General features: G+C 39.4%; 1 protein-coding gene across 2 annotated transcripts in view; it reads right to left on the reverse strand.

The window, feature by feature from the left end:
* The window catches only part of LOC114465302 (SITS-binding protein), a 38,686-nt gene that overhangs the window by 2,012 nt on the left and 22,375 nt on the right, over positions 1–14,299 (reverse strand). For both annotated transcript variants that reach the window (XM_028450227.1, XM_028450228.1), the window contains 6 exons: positions 13,696–13,903; positions 13,365–13,515; positions 9,680–9,877; positions 7,571–7,839; positions 7,336–7,472; positions 1,689–1,810 (listed from right to left, as the gene is read on the reverse strand). In XM_028450227.1, coding sequence (XP_028306028.1) covers positions 1,689–1,810; positions 7,336–7,472; positions 7,571–7,839; positions 9,680–9,877; positions 13,365–13,515; positions 13,696–13,903 — 1,085 coding nt within the window. The remainder of the gene's footprint in view (positions 1–1,688; positions 1,811–7,335; positions 7,473–7,570; positions 7,840–9,679; positions 9,878–13,364; positions 13,516–13,695; positions 13,904–14,299) is intronic.

Genomic DNA, 14,299 nt, shown 5'->3' on the forward strand with positions numbered 1-14,299 from the left:
TAGACGCATTTAATGTGTGAATATGAACGATTTTTCAAAAATATCAAAATTGAGCATTAAGACCTGCAGTGTGAATGTAGCCATTGTTACAATGAAAAATTAGCTGAAAACTTTTATGTTGTTCATATGTTTTATCGACTTCAAAAGTCAAACAGAAAGCAAACCTTTATTTCCGGCGTGTGCACACACACATACACACACAGACGCACACTTGTGAGCAGCACGCACAGCTTTTCAAAAACACCGCTTTTTTATTTTCCAATTTGGTGCTAGTTTTTGTTAGGACAAAGTGTTGTTGAAGAGAACTATGACTAAAACACTGCCTGACACTTTTTTAATTATTATCAAATTGGGACTTTTGTCAATGTTGACATCTATGTTCTGTTATCTACACTCAAAGTTTTTCTTCTGTCCGCCTGTGGCCTGCAGCATTCCTAAAGGGCTCACATCCTCCTGTGAGTCCACAACAAAAAATAACTCTTCCACTTCCATAAAGAATAATTTTTATGAGCCGGGATCGGGAACGTTCACTGGAAAGGACTTGAATCGATGCCTGACGCGGAGGGGATCGTTCACTAATTGAGAAACCAGGCATGTGTGCGGGTTTGAGGTTTCATTGCTATTCAATTTCCATCGCAGACACTGCTGTGACCTGTCTGTGACTGACTGAAGTCTCACACATCCTGGAAACAAAGGTGTACCACATTCAGACTACAGTCACGGGCTTGTAAAAGAGCAGATTGTTGTGTGTAGTGCTCGGCTAACTCCTTAGTCTCCCTTCACCAGGCTCTAAAAAAGGAAGGTCATGCAGGAGACCAAATGGAAAACCTTGGTGCTGTCAACGTCTACTTATCCAAAAGGCCTATTTTCATCTTTTGTCACGCAACGCAAATCATAACTGATACATTTTTTATGCAGCCATGTCGTTTCCTGGTGAGAAAGAAAAAGCAGTTGATCACTCCTAATCCTAATCTGTCACACTTGTCAATTACTCATGGAAATCGTAATGGCCATAATGAAGTATTTTTCCAAGACTCAAATTCATTATCATTCCTGCTGATGTAGCCTTTCTAGAATGAGAGTGTGCCATAAATCTAGACTGGGGATAGTAATTCAGAACAGATGGACTCTCAACCACAGGTGAATGAAAAGAGGCTTGACTTCTTAAGAGAAACATCAAGAGTTGTTTTTTTTTGTTCAGAAACCTGAGCTCTGGTACTATATTGTCAAAGGTATCAATACCTCTCTCTAGAGACTACGGGCCTTGTTTTCCTGCCGTGCTGGGTGAATGCAACATTCCTGATATCCAATGGAGAGAGAAAGGACTCAGTCCTGCCTCTCCTGCTGCTGGGTCAGTTTTCTTAGATCAGGTCACGAGTCTGCTGGAGCTCCTATGCAAAAGCAATGATGGGAATCATCTTGACACAGACCCTCTAAGCTGAGACGAGGGTGGGTCAATTAACTTAATCTGTGTGTTTTTTAGACATAATGTTCCTTTTAGAACATCACCCCCACTTCAGTTGAACTCACCTCTGTAATACCTAAACAATAATCCAACAACTGAATAGGCGAAGTAATGGGGAATTCCTATCCAGCTTTGTTTCACCTTTATATAATATAGAGGAAACTACTTTAAATCTTGCCCATCAGTTAGCTGTTATGTATGTGGATGGTCATGGTTAGCATACCTGGTCCTCTCCGCAGACCCAGGGTGGTGTATGGAAGCTAATAACAGGGAGGAAGGTGATGATCTCTAGCCAACGGATGAACAATTCCTCATCTGTTACCAGTTCTCCAGAGAGAGAGCCACCTGCAAGTAAAGGACAAAGGGAAGGCAGACGTTATTTTACAATGGACAATGAAACTGTAGGTAACACTGTACTTGAAGTTTTATACATAAGGCTGACATTACGTTGACATCTGTCATTAACATAAACAAGGTGTCATGAAGGCTGTCATTAAGTGTCGTTCGTTACCCTAACCCTAACCCTTCGTAACCCTAACCCTAATCATAACCTTAACTAACCCCATTTGATCCTTCCACCTAACCAAAAAATGCCAACATAGTGCCAAAGGTGTCATAATTTAGTGAACGACACTTAATGTCAGCCTTATGTATAAAACTTAAGTAAAGTACAAGTAAAGCGTAACCAAAATGTCTTACAGTGCATTTGGAAAGTCTTCAACCCCCTTCAGTTTTTCTACATTTTGTAATGTTAAAGCATTATCATCATTCCAAGATGAATCAAGTTCTTAATATTTCTCATCAATCTACTCGCAATACGTCATAATGACAAAGTGAAAAAAGTTTTTTAGGAGTTTTTGCCATTTCATTCAAAATAAAACAAAAAAATGTACATTGCCTCGTGTGAATGTGGTGTGATAGTGAGTGTTGGTGGTGGTCGGAGGGACTGATGGTGCACTATGGCAGCCTCGCTTCTGTCAGTCTGCCCCAGGGCAGCTTTGGCTACAATAGTAGCTTACCACCACTAAGTGTGGAGTGAAAGAATAATGCACATTAATGTAAAGTGCTTTGAGTGTTTATGAAAAGCGCTATAAAAAAAAATCCAATGCATTACTATAAAGGCCTGTAACTGGATCCCAGGCCTTAAGTTTGACGCACATGATCTAAACAAAGTAATGTAAAAATGTCTCGAACAAATCTGAAATATTGCACAAGTTACCGTAGATAGAGACACAGTATATTTTTATATATATGCATAGTTAAGTGTGAGTATGCCTTTGTGTAAGCAGGTCAATGGCTTGCAAAGTTACCACTAAATATCTACATAATGTAATTTGGAGAGCTGAGGGAAAACGTTTAGGAAAAGTTTGCAGACAGTCCGGAAGGTTTTATTAGACAAAAGGTCACAGTCAAAATACAGAAAACCAAAAGTCATCAGAAAACAAAAACCCACTCTGGAAACACAGCAAACAAAAGTATAAACTTGTTGGAAACTACATTAAAGACATAAACTGAATTCTGAATGGGAGGATAAACACAGTCACTGAACAGCCATGAGGGCAACGGGCAAAGAAACACCTGTGGAAAATGAATCTAATTTATCTAAACACTTACACCTGTGAGTAGACAAGACAGGAACAACCATCGTCCCGAGCGAAACATTCCCTAAATACTGTCATATCAACATCACATTGTGTTGCATTATCATTGTGTTCAACTGTAAGGGATTATGAAGAGCCACATAAAGCTAAAGAATCCTCCATGACCCTGGAATGGATAAGCAGGTATGAAGAAATGACCAATAACACAACAAATAAAGAAACAGTGAGAGCAAAATTCAACACAAAACTGAGGCAGGCAACACTAATTTCCATTTAAAAACAGGTAATCAGGATTGTAATGATTAATAATGAATTTAAGTATAGTGTGAAAAATATCATTGGAAGTGGATTGGCTTTTTAAATATAGAACATGTGAAACGTGTTGGTTACAAATCTGGGAAAAAAAATAACGGTTCCATGTTTAGCCTACTATTTGTTTAACAATTACATTTTGAGACCTTAAAACAAAAAGAATCCCAGCTTTTTCACCTTTATGAAAGTGTTTTTAATCATTTAGAAAACTACATCTAAATACAATGAGATACAACTTTTTGTTGTTCAGATTTGGCAACTTAAGATGTGAAGCAACTCTAAGGGCCTGTGCTACTAATCTAGATAATTATATCCTGGATTAATCTCCGTTAGCGGGCTTCAACTAACCAAACATTCCCTGTCAGAGAGAAGCTGTCTTATGACGGTTGATCACAACACGCTAATTTAAGCCAAGTGTTTTCAGCCTCGGTATGTTCACATAAAAGGGGTGGAGACTGCAGCGTCTGACCAATCAATGGAGAACCTGGCAGAGCGAGCGTCTTTACAATGGAGGAACAGCTTATGATCTTAAACAAATATAATTCATTTAAATCCATGATGACAGCGAAGAGCAGCAGTGTTAGTGCAGCACACCAGGAGGCGGAGCTTTTATACTCGCTCAGATCTGATCCACTTCATAACTTGGTCCAGACCAGGTGTGGCTTAAGTTTAAAATGATGAATAATTAAAATCCATAATTCAGACCAAAAACAACACTGTTGTTACAGAAAAGGCAGGAATGAAAGAAGCTGTTGACACTGATAATGTGTAAAAGCATGAGATTATTTATGATATTAATACATTAGATGATAAACGGACAGCGCTCAGTTTCAATTTATTACAGCACACATGTTTATCTATTCAAGTAAACCTATTTATCACACACACACTGGGATGAGAGCACATTGTTTCACAGTCTGTCAGTCTCACTATAGCTTATTAATAAATGAATGAATGAATTAATGACTTCACCCATCCACGCATACAAAGACACAGGCTTCATCAGCTGACTATAGATCAGTCCATCAGATATAAATCTATATCTTTCCTAAATGATGTCATCGGTAAATGAAAAGATTGCGTCGATGTCTAAATATTATCTCTCCTGTCAGCGTCAGATCAGATCTACACAGTAACATGTTCACACATCACCTTTTATTGGACAGCTCGCTTTGTAAGAGAACTGATTGGTCAGGAGGCGGGACTTTAGCCCTCGCTAGGATCCTAGCCAGAGTAAAACCTGCTCCCGACCAGGCTAGTCGTTCAGCCTAAGTTACCATGGTGCTTTAGCTCCGTGAGACATTAGCCAGCTTCGTAGTCCAGCACACGCTGATTAAATCCTGGAAGTTAGCGCGATAAGAGGTAATCTAGCTTTGTAACATACGCCCAAAGTGTAATTGCTTGGCCATCCATTACAATTCATACAAAAACAAACAGTGTGAGGCCATTCAAACAGGAGATGTCTATTAGCTCATAATGAGCATTGTTTGCACACTTTGAAATATGCAAACTCTTTAAGTATTACAGTAATTAAATGCTTAAATGACTAAATGTTAATTGTATTTATTAAAAAGCATTTGTCACATGATTTTTGGATGTTGCATTTTTGATCTGATTGATGTTTATCAGTGCTGTTTTGTAAATGCAAGTTACAAATCTATGCAAATTACAAATCTACAAATCAAATGCAAATCTAGGAGAGTGATTCCTAACCGTATCCTTTTTGTCCAACTTCATTCATGATATGCAGTGTTTATTTGTGTCAGCCAGTTCGTCTAAACCCTTTCCTGTTTCTGGTCCTTCATTAACCTCTTAGTTAAGCCATTTAATCATCTATTTCTGATGTATTAGCCATTTTAGATTTTAAACTTTAACTATTTTTAAAGATTTGTCCTATAATGTTGAAAATTCAATTGAAAAATGCTTAACCTGGTTGGGAACCATTGATTTAAGATAATAAAAGCCAAAAAAAGAAGACAAGTTAGTAGATGTATTAGATGTAGTAAATGTATTATGTATGTATGTATGTATGTATATATACATCCATACATACGTATATATACATACATATGTATATATATATATATATATACAGTGGGTACGGAAAGTATTCAGACCCCTTTAAATTTTTCATTCTTTGTTTCATTGCAGCCATTTGCTAAAATCAAAAAAGTTCATATTATTTCTCATTAATGTACACTCAGCATCCCATCTTGACAGAAAAAAACAGAAATGTAGAATTTTTTGCAAATTAAAAAAAAAAAATGAAATATCACATGGTCATAAGTATTCAGACCCTTTGCTGTGACACTCATATTTAACTTACATGCTGTCCATTTCTTCTGATCCTCCTTGAGATGGTTCTGCTCCTACATTGGAGTCCAGCTGTGTTTAATTGAACTAATTGGACTTGATTAGGAAAGGCGCACACCTGTCTATAGAAGACCTACACCTCACAGTGCATGTCAGCGCAAATGAGAATCATGAGGGTGAATGAACTGCCCAAGGAGCCAAGAGGCAGAATTGTGGCAAGGCACTGATCTGGCCATGGTCACAAAAGAAATTCCGCAGCTCTCAAGGTTCTTAAGAGCACAGTGGCCTCCATGATCCTTAAATGGAAGAAGTTTGGGACGACCAGTACTCATCCTAGACTTGGCCGTCCTGCCAAACTGAGCACTCGTGGGAGAAGAGCCTTGGTGAGAGAGGTTAAGAAGAACCCAAAGATCACTGTGGCTGAGCTCCAGAGATGCAGTAGGGAGATGGGAGAAAGTTCCACAAAGTCAACTATCACTGCAGCCGTCCACCAGTTGGGGCTTTGTGGCAGAGTGGCCTGACGGAAGCCTCTCCTCAGTGCAAGACATATGAAAGCCTGCATAGAGTTTGCCAAAAAACACATGAAGGACTCCCAGACTATGAGAAATAAGATTCTTTGGTCTGATGAGACCAAGATTGAACTTTTTGGCATTAATTCTAAGTGGTATGTGTGGAGAAAACCAGGCACTGCTCATCACCTGCCCAATACAATCCCAACAGTAAAACATGGTGGTGGCAGCATCATGCTATGGGGGTGTTTTTCAGCTGCAGGGACAGGACGACTGGTTGCAATTAAAGGAAAGATGAATGCGGCCAAGTACAGAGATATCCTGGAAGAAAACCTCTTCCAGAGTGCCCGGGACCTCAGACTGGGCCGAAGGTTCACCTTCCAACAAGACAGTGGCCATAAGCAGACAGCTAAAATAACAAAGAAGTGGCTTTTCAACAACTCTGTGATCATTCTTGACTGGCCCAGCCAGAGCACTGACCTAAACTTTGAGCATCTCTGGAGAGACCTGAAAATAGCTGTCCACCAATGTTCACCATCCAACCTGACAGAACTGGACATGATCTGCAAGGATCCCCAAATTTCTGGTTTTTCTGCCAAGATGAGGTGCTGAGTGTACATTAATGAGAAATAAAATGAACTTTTTTGATTTTAGCAAATGGCTACAATGAAACAAAGAGTGAAAAATGTAAAGGGGTCTCAATACTTTCCATACCCACAGTATATTATTTTTTCCTCAATTGTCAGGACAATTGTTGTTTTTCTAATTTATGTATGTTCTACATTTTTCTCTATTATCCTATGTTAGAATTTATTTTTGTTCTTACTCTCTGCTCTTATACTGTGTTGCTGTAAATGTTAATTTCCCCTCTGGGGATTTATAAAGGTTTATTCTATTCTATAAATGTGTTTAGGAACATTAGAAATATTTGTGTGAACATTTTGCAGTAGATATAGAAAAATAGCCTCATCGCCTGTACAAAGGTGTACAACTATGAATAAATTCCTTGAACCATAAAGTGATAGTAATCAACAATTGGAAAATCAGAGGAATCTTGAAGCTAAATATGAACCTGTCACCTTTTAGGAACATAAACTCATATTATTCCTACAGCAAATATTAGAGCTGGTATTACCTACTGCATCAGGAATGAGGAAGTTGTATCCGAGCAGAGTGTGATGGAGCAGCAACGGAATGATGCCCTTCAAGCCCATCGTGCTCCAGTCTGACTGCATGGGGGTCATTCTGACAAACAGTGGCATGTGGTTTGACCTGTGGTCAAAGAGAGGCAAACATAATGTGATGAAAATATAAACACAAGCTTAAAGAAAGAAACAGAAAGAAATGTAACAAAGTTTTAGTGGTGCTACCGTGTCCCTGATGTCATAATAGTGGAGTCTCCCATCCTAGTGGCCAGGTGCGCCAACAAGCTGATGTATTTGTCCCCATCCAGAGCCTGTGGGGGCCGCAGGGCCTGCTCCTCAAACACATTGCCTTCACCCCCCTCCAGCATGATGTACTCCATTCCTATGTGAGCCTGTAAGAACCCGACTCTATCCAGGAACCAGCTCACAGCCCCAGGGTTTGTAATGTTCAGCTTAACACAAAACTTTCCTCGCCATTGACTCATCACTGGGATCTGTAGGAAGAGAATGAATTACAGTTAAAATCAAATAGAGACATAGTGTAGGCCTCAGAAATCAATAAATATCATTTGCTCAAAAAAAGGTTGAAAGTTTGTTTTGATCTCCACTGTAAACACTATTTACATTGTTGTTAAAGATTTGTGCATTGCATTGTGGGATATGAAGTTCTATAGATGGATCCATAAAAGTGTTTTTACTTCATTCTTACTGTGGTTTCTTGTGTTTGCCCGAAAAACTCTGCCTAGACTTAGGCTCTGTTCAAAATGTCATACTAACGTACTACCCATCCTAAGTCTGATGTCAAAATGAGTAATTAATTAGTACGTTCATATTAGATAGTATGGAAAGTTTGAGTACAAGAGAAATACCCTGATGTACACTAAATCGGGACCTTTTTGAAGTATGCATGGTGGGCACACTAGTCATACTCAACTGCCCCAAGATGCATTGCGAGCAAAAAAAAAAAAAAAAAAAAAAAAAAGCATATTTTCTCTTCTTACATCAGTTTAAGCGCTTTTGTAAACAGGGCTCTTGTTTTCTAGATGAACAGAAGTTTTGTCAGTAGCATAATGACGGGTCTCCAAAAATCTCTGTGTTTACGCAAATTTTTTGGATCAAATGACCGTATGTTGATTTTCTAATTGGTCACTTTCTCACTTAAAATGCTTTCAGAACTTTCAAAGGTGGAGAATCAACGGAGATATTTAGCCTCAGTGTACTTCGGGTTTTTGTTGTTGTAGGTTCCAAATGCATCTTGGGAAATTTGTAAGCATACTTGAGTGGGAATGCTCATCATCCTAATCATACTTATAGTACATAGTAGACAGTATATATATATATTCATATACTCATTGAGTTTGTAGTGTATAGTACAGAGTGTCACATTTCGAACACAGCCGGACAGTTGCAGCAAAACAATGGCAGATGTTTATTTTAGAGTTTACATGGAGAGATCCAAATCTGGTCAAAATTGATTGTCTCGCAGAGTGAGGTGATACCACGGGGAATCCAGGGAATAAACTATAACACAAATGGTGTCAAGCAAATCACTGTCTTTTTTGCCAAATGAAGAAACACAAGAAATCATGGTTTACAATTACAGTATCGCCTCTAGTTGCTTTAATCACTAGATTGAATTTGGAGTGATCAAGTAATCAGTTCTGTTCTTTATCAAAGCGAGACTTAGAAATGGAGACACTCAGTAAAAATGGAAAGGATCTGTGTAAAAAATATGTCTGTGTCTGGTTTACTTTTTAATGGACTAAAACATTCTTGAAAGTACAGGAAATCAGTTTTTATAGACTTGCACATGTTCTAAAATAGGTTTTCCATGAATGAACAAATCCGACCACATCCTGTAAAGAAAAGCAAAACTGCTTTTTTAAACAGTATTATAATAAGCATTTGTGTATGCTAAAACAGCATAAACAGATGTTAAATCTTCAACTGTGGCACTCTTTTTTTTAAAAGCAGTGGTTCTTAAAGTGGGGTCTCGGGACCGCTGATGGTCTGTAAGCCATAGGATGGAGATCAAAGAAATAAATGAAACATAACTGTGGGATATTTTGCTAGAAACTCCTGTTGATGAACTTCCTGCAAAATAGATAAAAGACTCCATGTCTTCTGTTCATACTGGTGTGAAGTCGCCTGATAACATTTTGTGTCTTGTATTATATACATATAATATCTAGAATGAAAAGTGGAGTTACTATGTTGTAATTGTTTTCAGAATCATCTGCACATGTCGACCTTTGTAAGGAGTCCCTGTCCTATATACAGTACGTTAGTTTAAAGAAAAGGCTATACATAAATAATGTACTCGTCAGGACTCACCAGTTGTCCCCGGGAGGCCGAGGGGAGACTGAGCCAGTAAGCCTCAGTGCCGTCTAGGAGTGAGGTGTGGAACTGGGTGGTGTCCACCCCCAGGAAAGGGGACAGGGTAATGGAAATGTTAAGAAGCTTGACAAGTGGGAGGTCCCTGGTCAGTCTCTTGGACACTCCCTTTTTCCTGCTGTTGAGGTAGTCATGGTCCTGACAATGAGATAAAGGGAGATTTACAGAACGCACACAATGGATTGGCAACTTTTAAGTCTGACATCGCAACCTCAGTCAGAATGGTTTGACATATACAATTATCCTATGGGATTAACATGCACAGATCAGGTTACATAACCCTGGAACAAACCCCTTGGATGACGTCTCGAGGTGACATATTTGTGGGATTGAAAAATAGATTACTACATTTTGTATATTTTCTAAGAAGATAAGCCCTCCTCAGTTCCAGTCACCAAACAAAGCGGCGGACTTGATGTTAGCAAGAACTTTCTTCATACAATTTAGCAAAAACAAAGCCCACACATCAGATAGAAAAAATATTCTGGTGCATATCTGGCCCAGTGGGCCCGAACCTGGCAAATTACAGTCGAGTGTTGGACACTACCACTATCGATACGATACGATATCAGCTGGACTCATGCGTAGGCTACTTTTATTACTTATCATGTAGTGTGAAATGTTAGAAAAGGCTTTATCGAGTGATATTACTCACACAGGGCACAATAGTTAGTGACAGCAGATATGAGGAAAAACTGAACCGTTATTATTAACCAATTTACAAACATTTTAAATTTAAAGGTAGGGTTGCATGATTTTGAATGTAGCTTCCCCGACGGCTCCTCCTCAACCCCCCTCGCCCCTCCCCTCTGTGCTCCGTCTCACTCACATGTACGAGCGCCAGTGCTCATCGCTTGTATTGTGTAGGAACTTTGTCGTCTCATTCAGCTGTAAGTAAACACTAAACTTTCTCATTGTATATGTTAAAATACGGGACTAAAAACTCAGTTTTAAGTCTGTCACTGGTGACGCGCTTTCAGTGTGGGCTCGTGCACGTGAGGGGCCGAGAACGAGCAGGGAGACAGGAAGATGTGATAGGTTAAAAAAATACGAACCGTCTTTTTTTTCATTGGTCAAAGTTATTACAGGTTTACAGCTGCTACAGATGATAGATTTACTTAGTTCCTTTTTCAGACCACATAAGATCTTATTCTCTGTCAGGACATCAAGAACATTTCAACCAAAAACTTAAAAAATGTATCTGGAGAAAATTGCCTACCCTATCTTTAAGTAAAAGAATATTCTACAATTGAAAAATTAAGAAAAAAATGAATAAATACAGTATATAAATTAGAAGACCTCGAAAAGTAACCTCAATAAATCCAAAGGATATCAAATGGATATCATGTCTTTTTAGTTTTTTTTGCTGATAATGGACCGATCGAACAAAACCACGCTTTGTCAGGTTGTTAGTTTTGTTGTCTGTAGCCCTTGTCGTACTCTTTTGGTTTAATTTTAACTATAGTTCTAGTTTCATGTGTTAACTCTAGTCTTTGTGTTCCCAGGTAATCCTGTTTGTGTCTCCACCTCCCAGTGATGTCAGTGTGTTTGCGTTGTGAGTAATTAGCTCCCTCATGTTTTACACTCAGGTGTGGCACGTTCCCAATCAAGCCTCCCTCACTATTTAGCTGAGTGTTTGGACACAGAAAGATCGCTGGTTCATCGTCAATGTTACCCTTGTGTGCGTCTGTATTTTTGTCTCCTGTTCCTTGGTTTTCTCATGCCCCCTGAGGGGTGTTCCATAAAGGAGGGTTAACAAACTCTGAGTCTATCCATAAACTCTGGGTCAACATACCCCGGGATGGGAAACTCTGGGTATCGGATTCCATTACAGCTGGTATGAAGTGGGTCAATCAACCCTGAGTGTGTAAACCTTGAGTTACTTACGTGTGCGATAAAAAGCCAAGAGAATACTCAAACTGCCATGGCAACCATACGGAAGAGAGTGATTTATTCACCCTGATGGGTGAAATAAGCCGGTGTTTGATGAATATGAGCCTGTTCTAAAGGTGCGTTCAGTCTTCAGTGACTATAGTGGTTTAAATCACCCGTAATTAGTCACACTTTTTGGTCGCTTCATCACTTTATCTCTTCAGTGATGTGACGAGCGAGGAATAATATGAACAAAATGTGTCTGAGGAGACGTGTCAGCTGCATAGAGAGCCCTCCTGTTACACTGGATATAAAGACAGTAAATGCTGCTTGATATCAAATCAATTATATTGATTTTTAATGTAATATTGTCCCCAGAGTCATCTCAACTTCCTAAAAAATGGCATAAAAAAACACTGAAGCGGGTCGAGAATCCAATACCAGCGTCACAATTCACTATGCCATCATACCTTCAAAAATGCGTGATGTACAGATTTAACTGTATAACAATATAAAACAACAATCGAGCTTTAAAAGTGGATTTATTTAAATTATCATCTCCTCCTTTATATTATCCACAGGTTTGTATTCAGTGAACTTTACTACAGACATCAGTAGATGTTTTAATGCAGATCAACCTCTCAGTGTGTTTCACTTAATGCTCTGTATCCACAATGTTAGAAAGAAAACTACCGTTTGCACACAAAAAAAAAACGTAAAGCAACACAACATTAGTAATGATGTGAGCACGTCTGTGGTGTGTGATGTTACTAATATGTTTCAGAGAAAAGTGTTAAGGTTCATTAAAGTGTTCAGAAACGGTGTTCAGGTGGGCGGAGCCAGGTAGAAACACAGGGTTTCTTTGATAAAACCTGCCAACGACCAGGTTTAGTTAACGGACAATGTTGCCATGGTAACATACTCAGAGAAGAACATACCTCGCGTTTAGGAATGGGATACTCAGAGTTTCCCTCATACCCCTCTGGTGCCTTTCTGGATATGGGTTTTGTTTGTTTTTTGATCATTAAAACAGACTGGTTCTACTAACGACACGCAGGGCCGGCCTTCCCGACAGGCAACACAGGTGGCTGCCGAGGGCGCCATTATTTATTTTTATTCATATATTTTTTCAATATTAATTTGAAAAGGTATAATAAACGCTAAACACACCCTTTAAAATCACTGTACATGTTTTCTCTTGAGTATCTATATTACAAATCTGTAACTATACCTGCTAATCTCCTGCCCATATTTATATTTATTTTATTTTAATTATTGTTCTATTCTATATAATTATTGTATTGTTTGCACATTGTGTTCTTTAATTTTAAGATTTTTGTTACTGACTAGTAAAACCAAACAGAAAAGTAGACAATTTCCTTTTACTGGAACATTTATATCTTATTTTAACTTTTGATTGCATTGTTTTTCATTGCTTTTGGATTTTGAACCATTTTGTTATTGTTGCCTTGAGACATTTGCATATACCAGTAGATGTTGTATTGTATTATAGTGTATTATTCTACATTTTAAAATAGGTTGGGCATTAAGTAATTTCGCCCAGGGCACCAGAAAGGCTAGGGCCGGCCCTGACGATACACCTGCCTGCTGCCTGATTCTCTCTCTGCGCTTGGGTCCTCCTCATCCACAACTCAGAAGCGTGGCACTCTTGGCATTTACCAAAATAAAAGCTTGATCTTGGTAATGTTATACTTAAATAAAGAGAGTGCAGGTTCGCAGGGAAATAGTGTACCATATCAGAGAGGAGGGTGGTGGAATGTTCATTGAGGCTGATCACTCCCTCTCCGAGCTGGTGTCTCCTCAGACGATTAGAGAAGGTCCTCAGCTCCCTCTCCACCTTCGGCCCTGAATCCACATTGGAAAGCAGCTTCCAGAATGGAAGCCTATGAAGACACACACACACACACACACACACACACGCACACACACACACACACACACACACACACACACACACACACACACACACACACACACACACACACACAGGGTTCACTCATATCTCTCTGACGGACATTATTGACTGGTATTATGACGATAATAAAAGTTGGGGACAGACTAACCACAGAGCTTTCATGTTTGGCAGCTGCCTGCTGTGCTCGGAGAGTTGTCGCACCGCTTCCTCGTGAGCAGCTTTGACATTGTGGGCCACACACACCGTGTACTGCAGAGGAAGACGCTCCATACTAGGTAGTGACTGCAGGCAGAACTGTTGTCTGCTGTCCACTCCAAGCTGCAGAGGGATATCCGGAGATATGAGCACTGCGACACCTGCATGAATGGAAACAGACACGGGAGGATGCACAACATTTCATGAATAAAAGGGGGAAAAAAAGGGTTGTGTCTTGTTGAGATAAAGTTTGAAGGTGTGTCACGTGGTTTGCAAGCACTTCAAACGCTCGCAGAGGGCCTCAATATGAAGAGTGAGAGAGTGTGAGATCGTTCATCAGAGATTCCACTGATATGACATAGTGCGCAAGTGTTACTGAGACCAGGATGAGTATGACTGATGGAGGAAGAGTGGAGGAGGAGGAAGGCTTTGTCAGCTGATATTGCTGCACTCATGTAAGAAAAACACTCCTGAGAATGAGCTTCAGCAGTTTGTGGCCGGATGGCTTTACCCTGGGAATACTGACAACTTCAATGAAGGAATGTTGCGTGTAATAA

The sequence above is a fragment of the Gouania willdenowi genome, chromosome 6 (assembly GCF_900634775.1).
Source record: "Gouania willdenowi chromosome 6, fGouWil2.1, whole genome shotgun sequence".
In the NCBI taxonomy this organism is placed as follows: Eukaryota; Metazoa; Chordata; class Actinopteri; order Blenniiformes; family Gobiesocidae; genus Gouania; species Gouania willdenowi.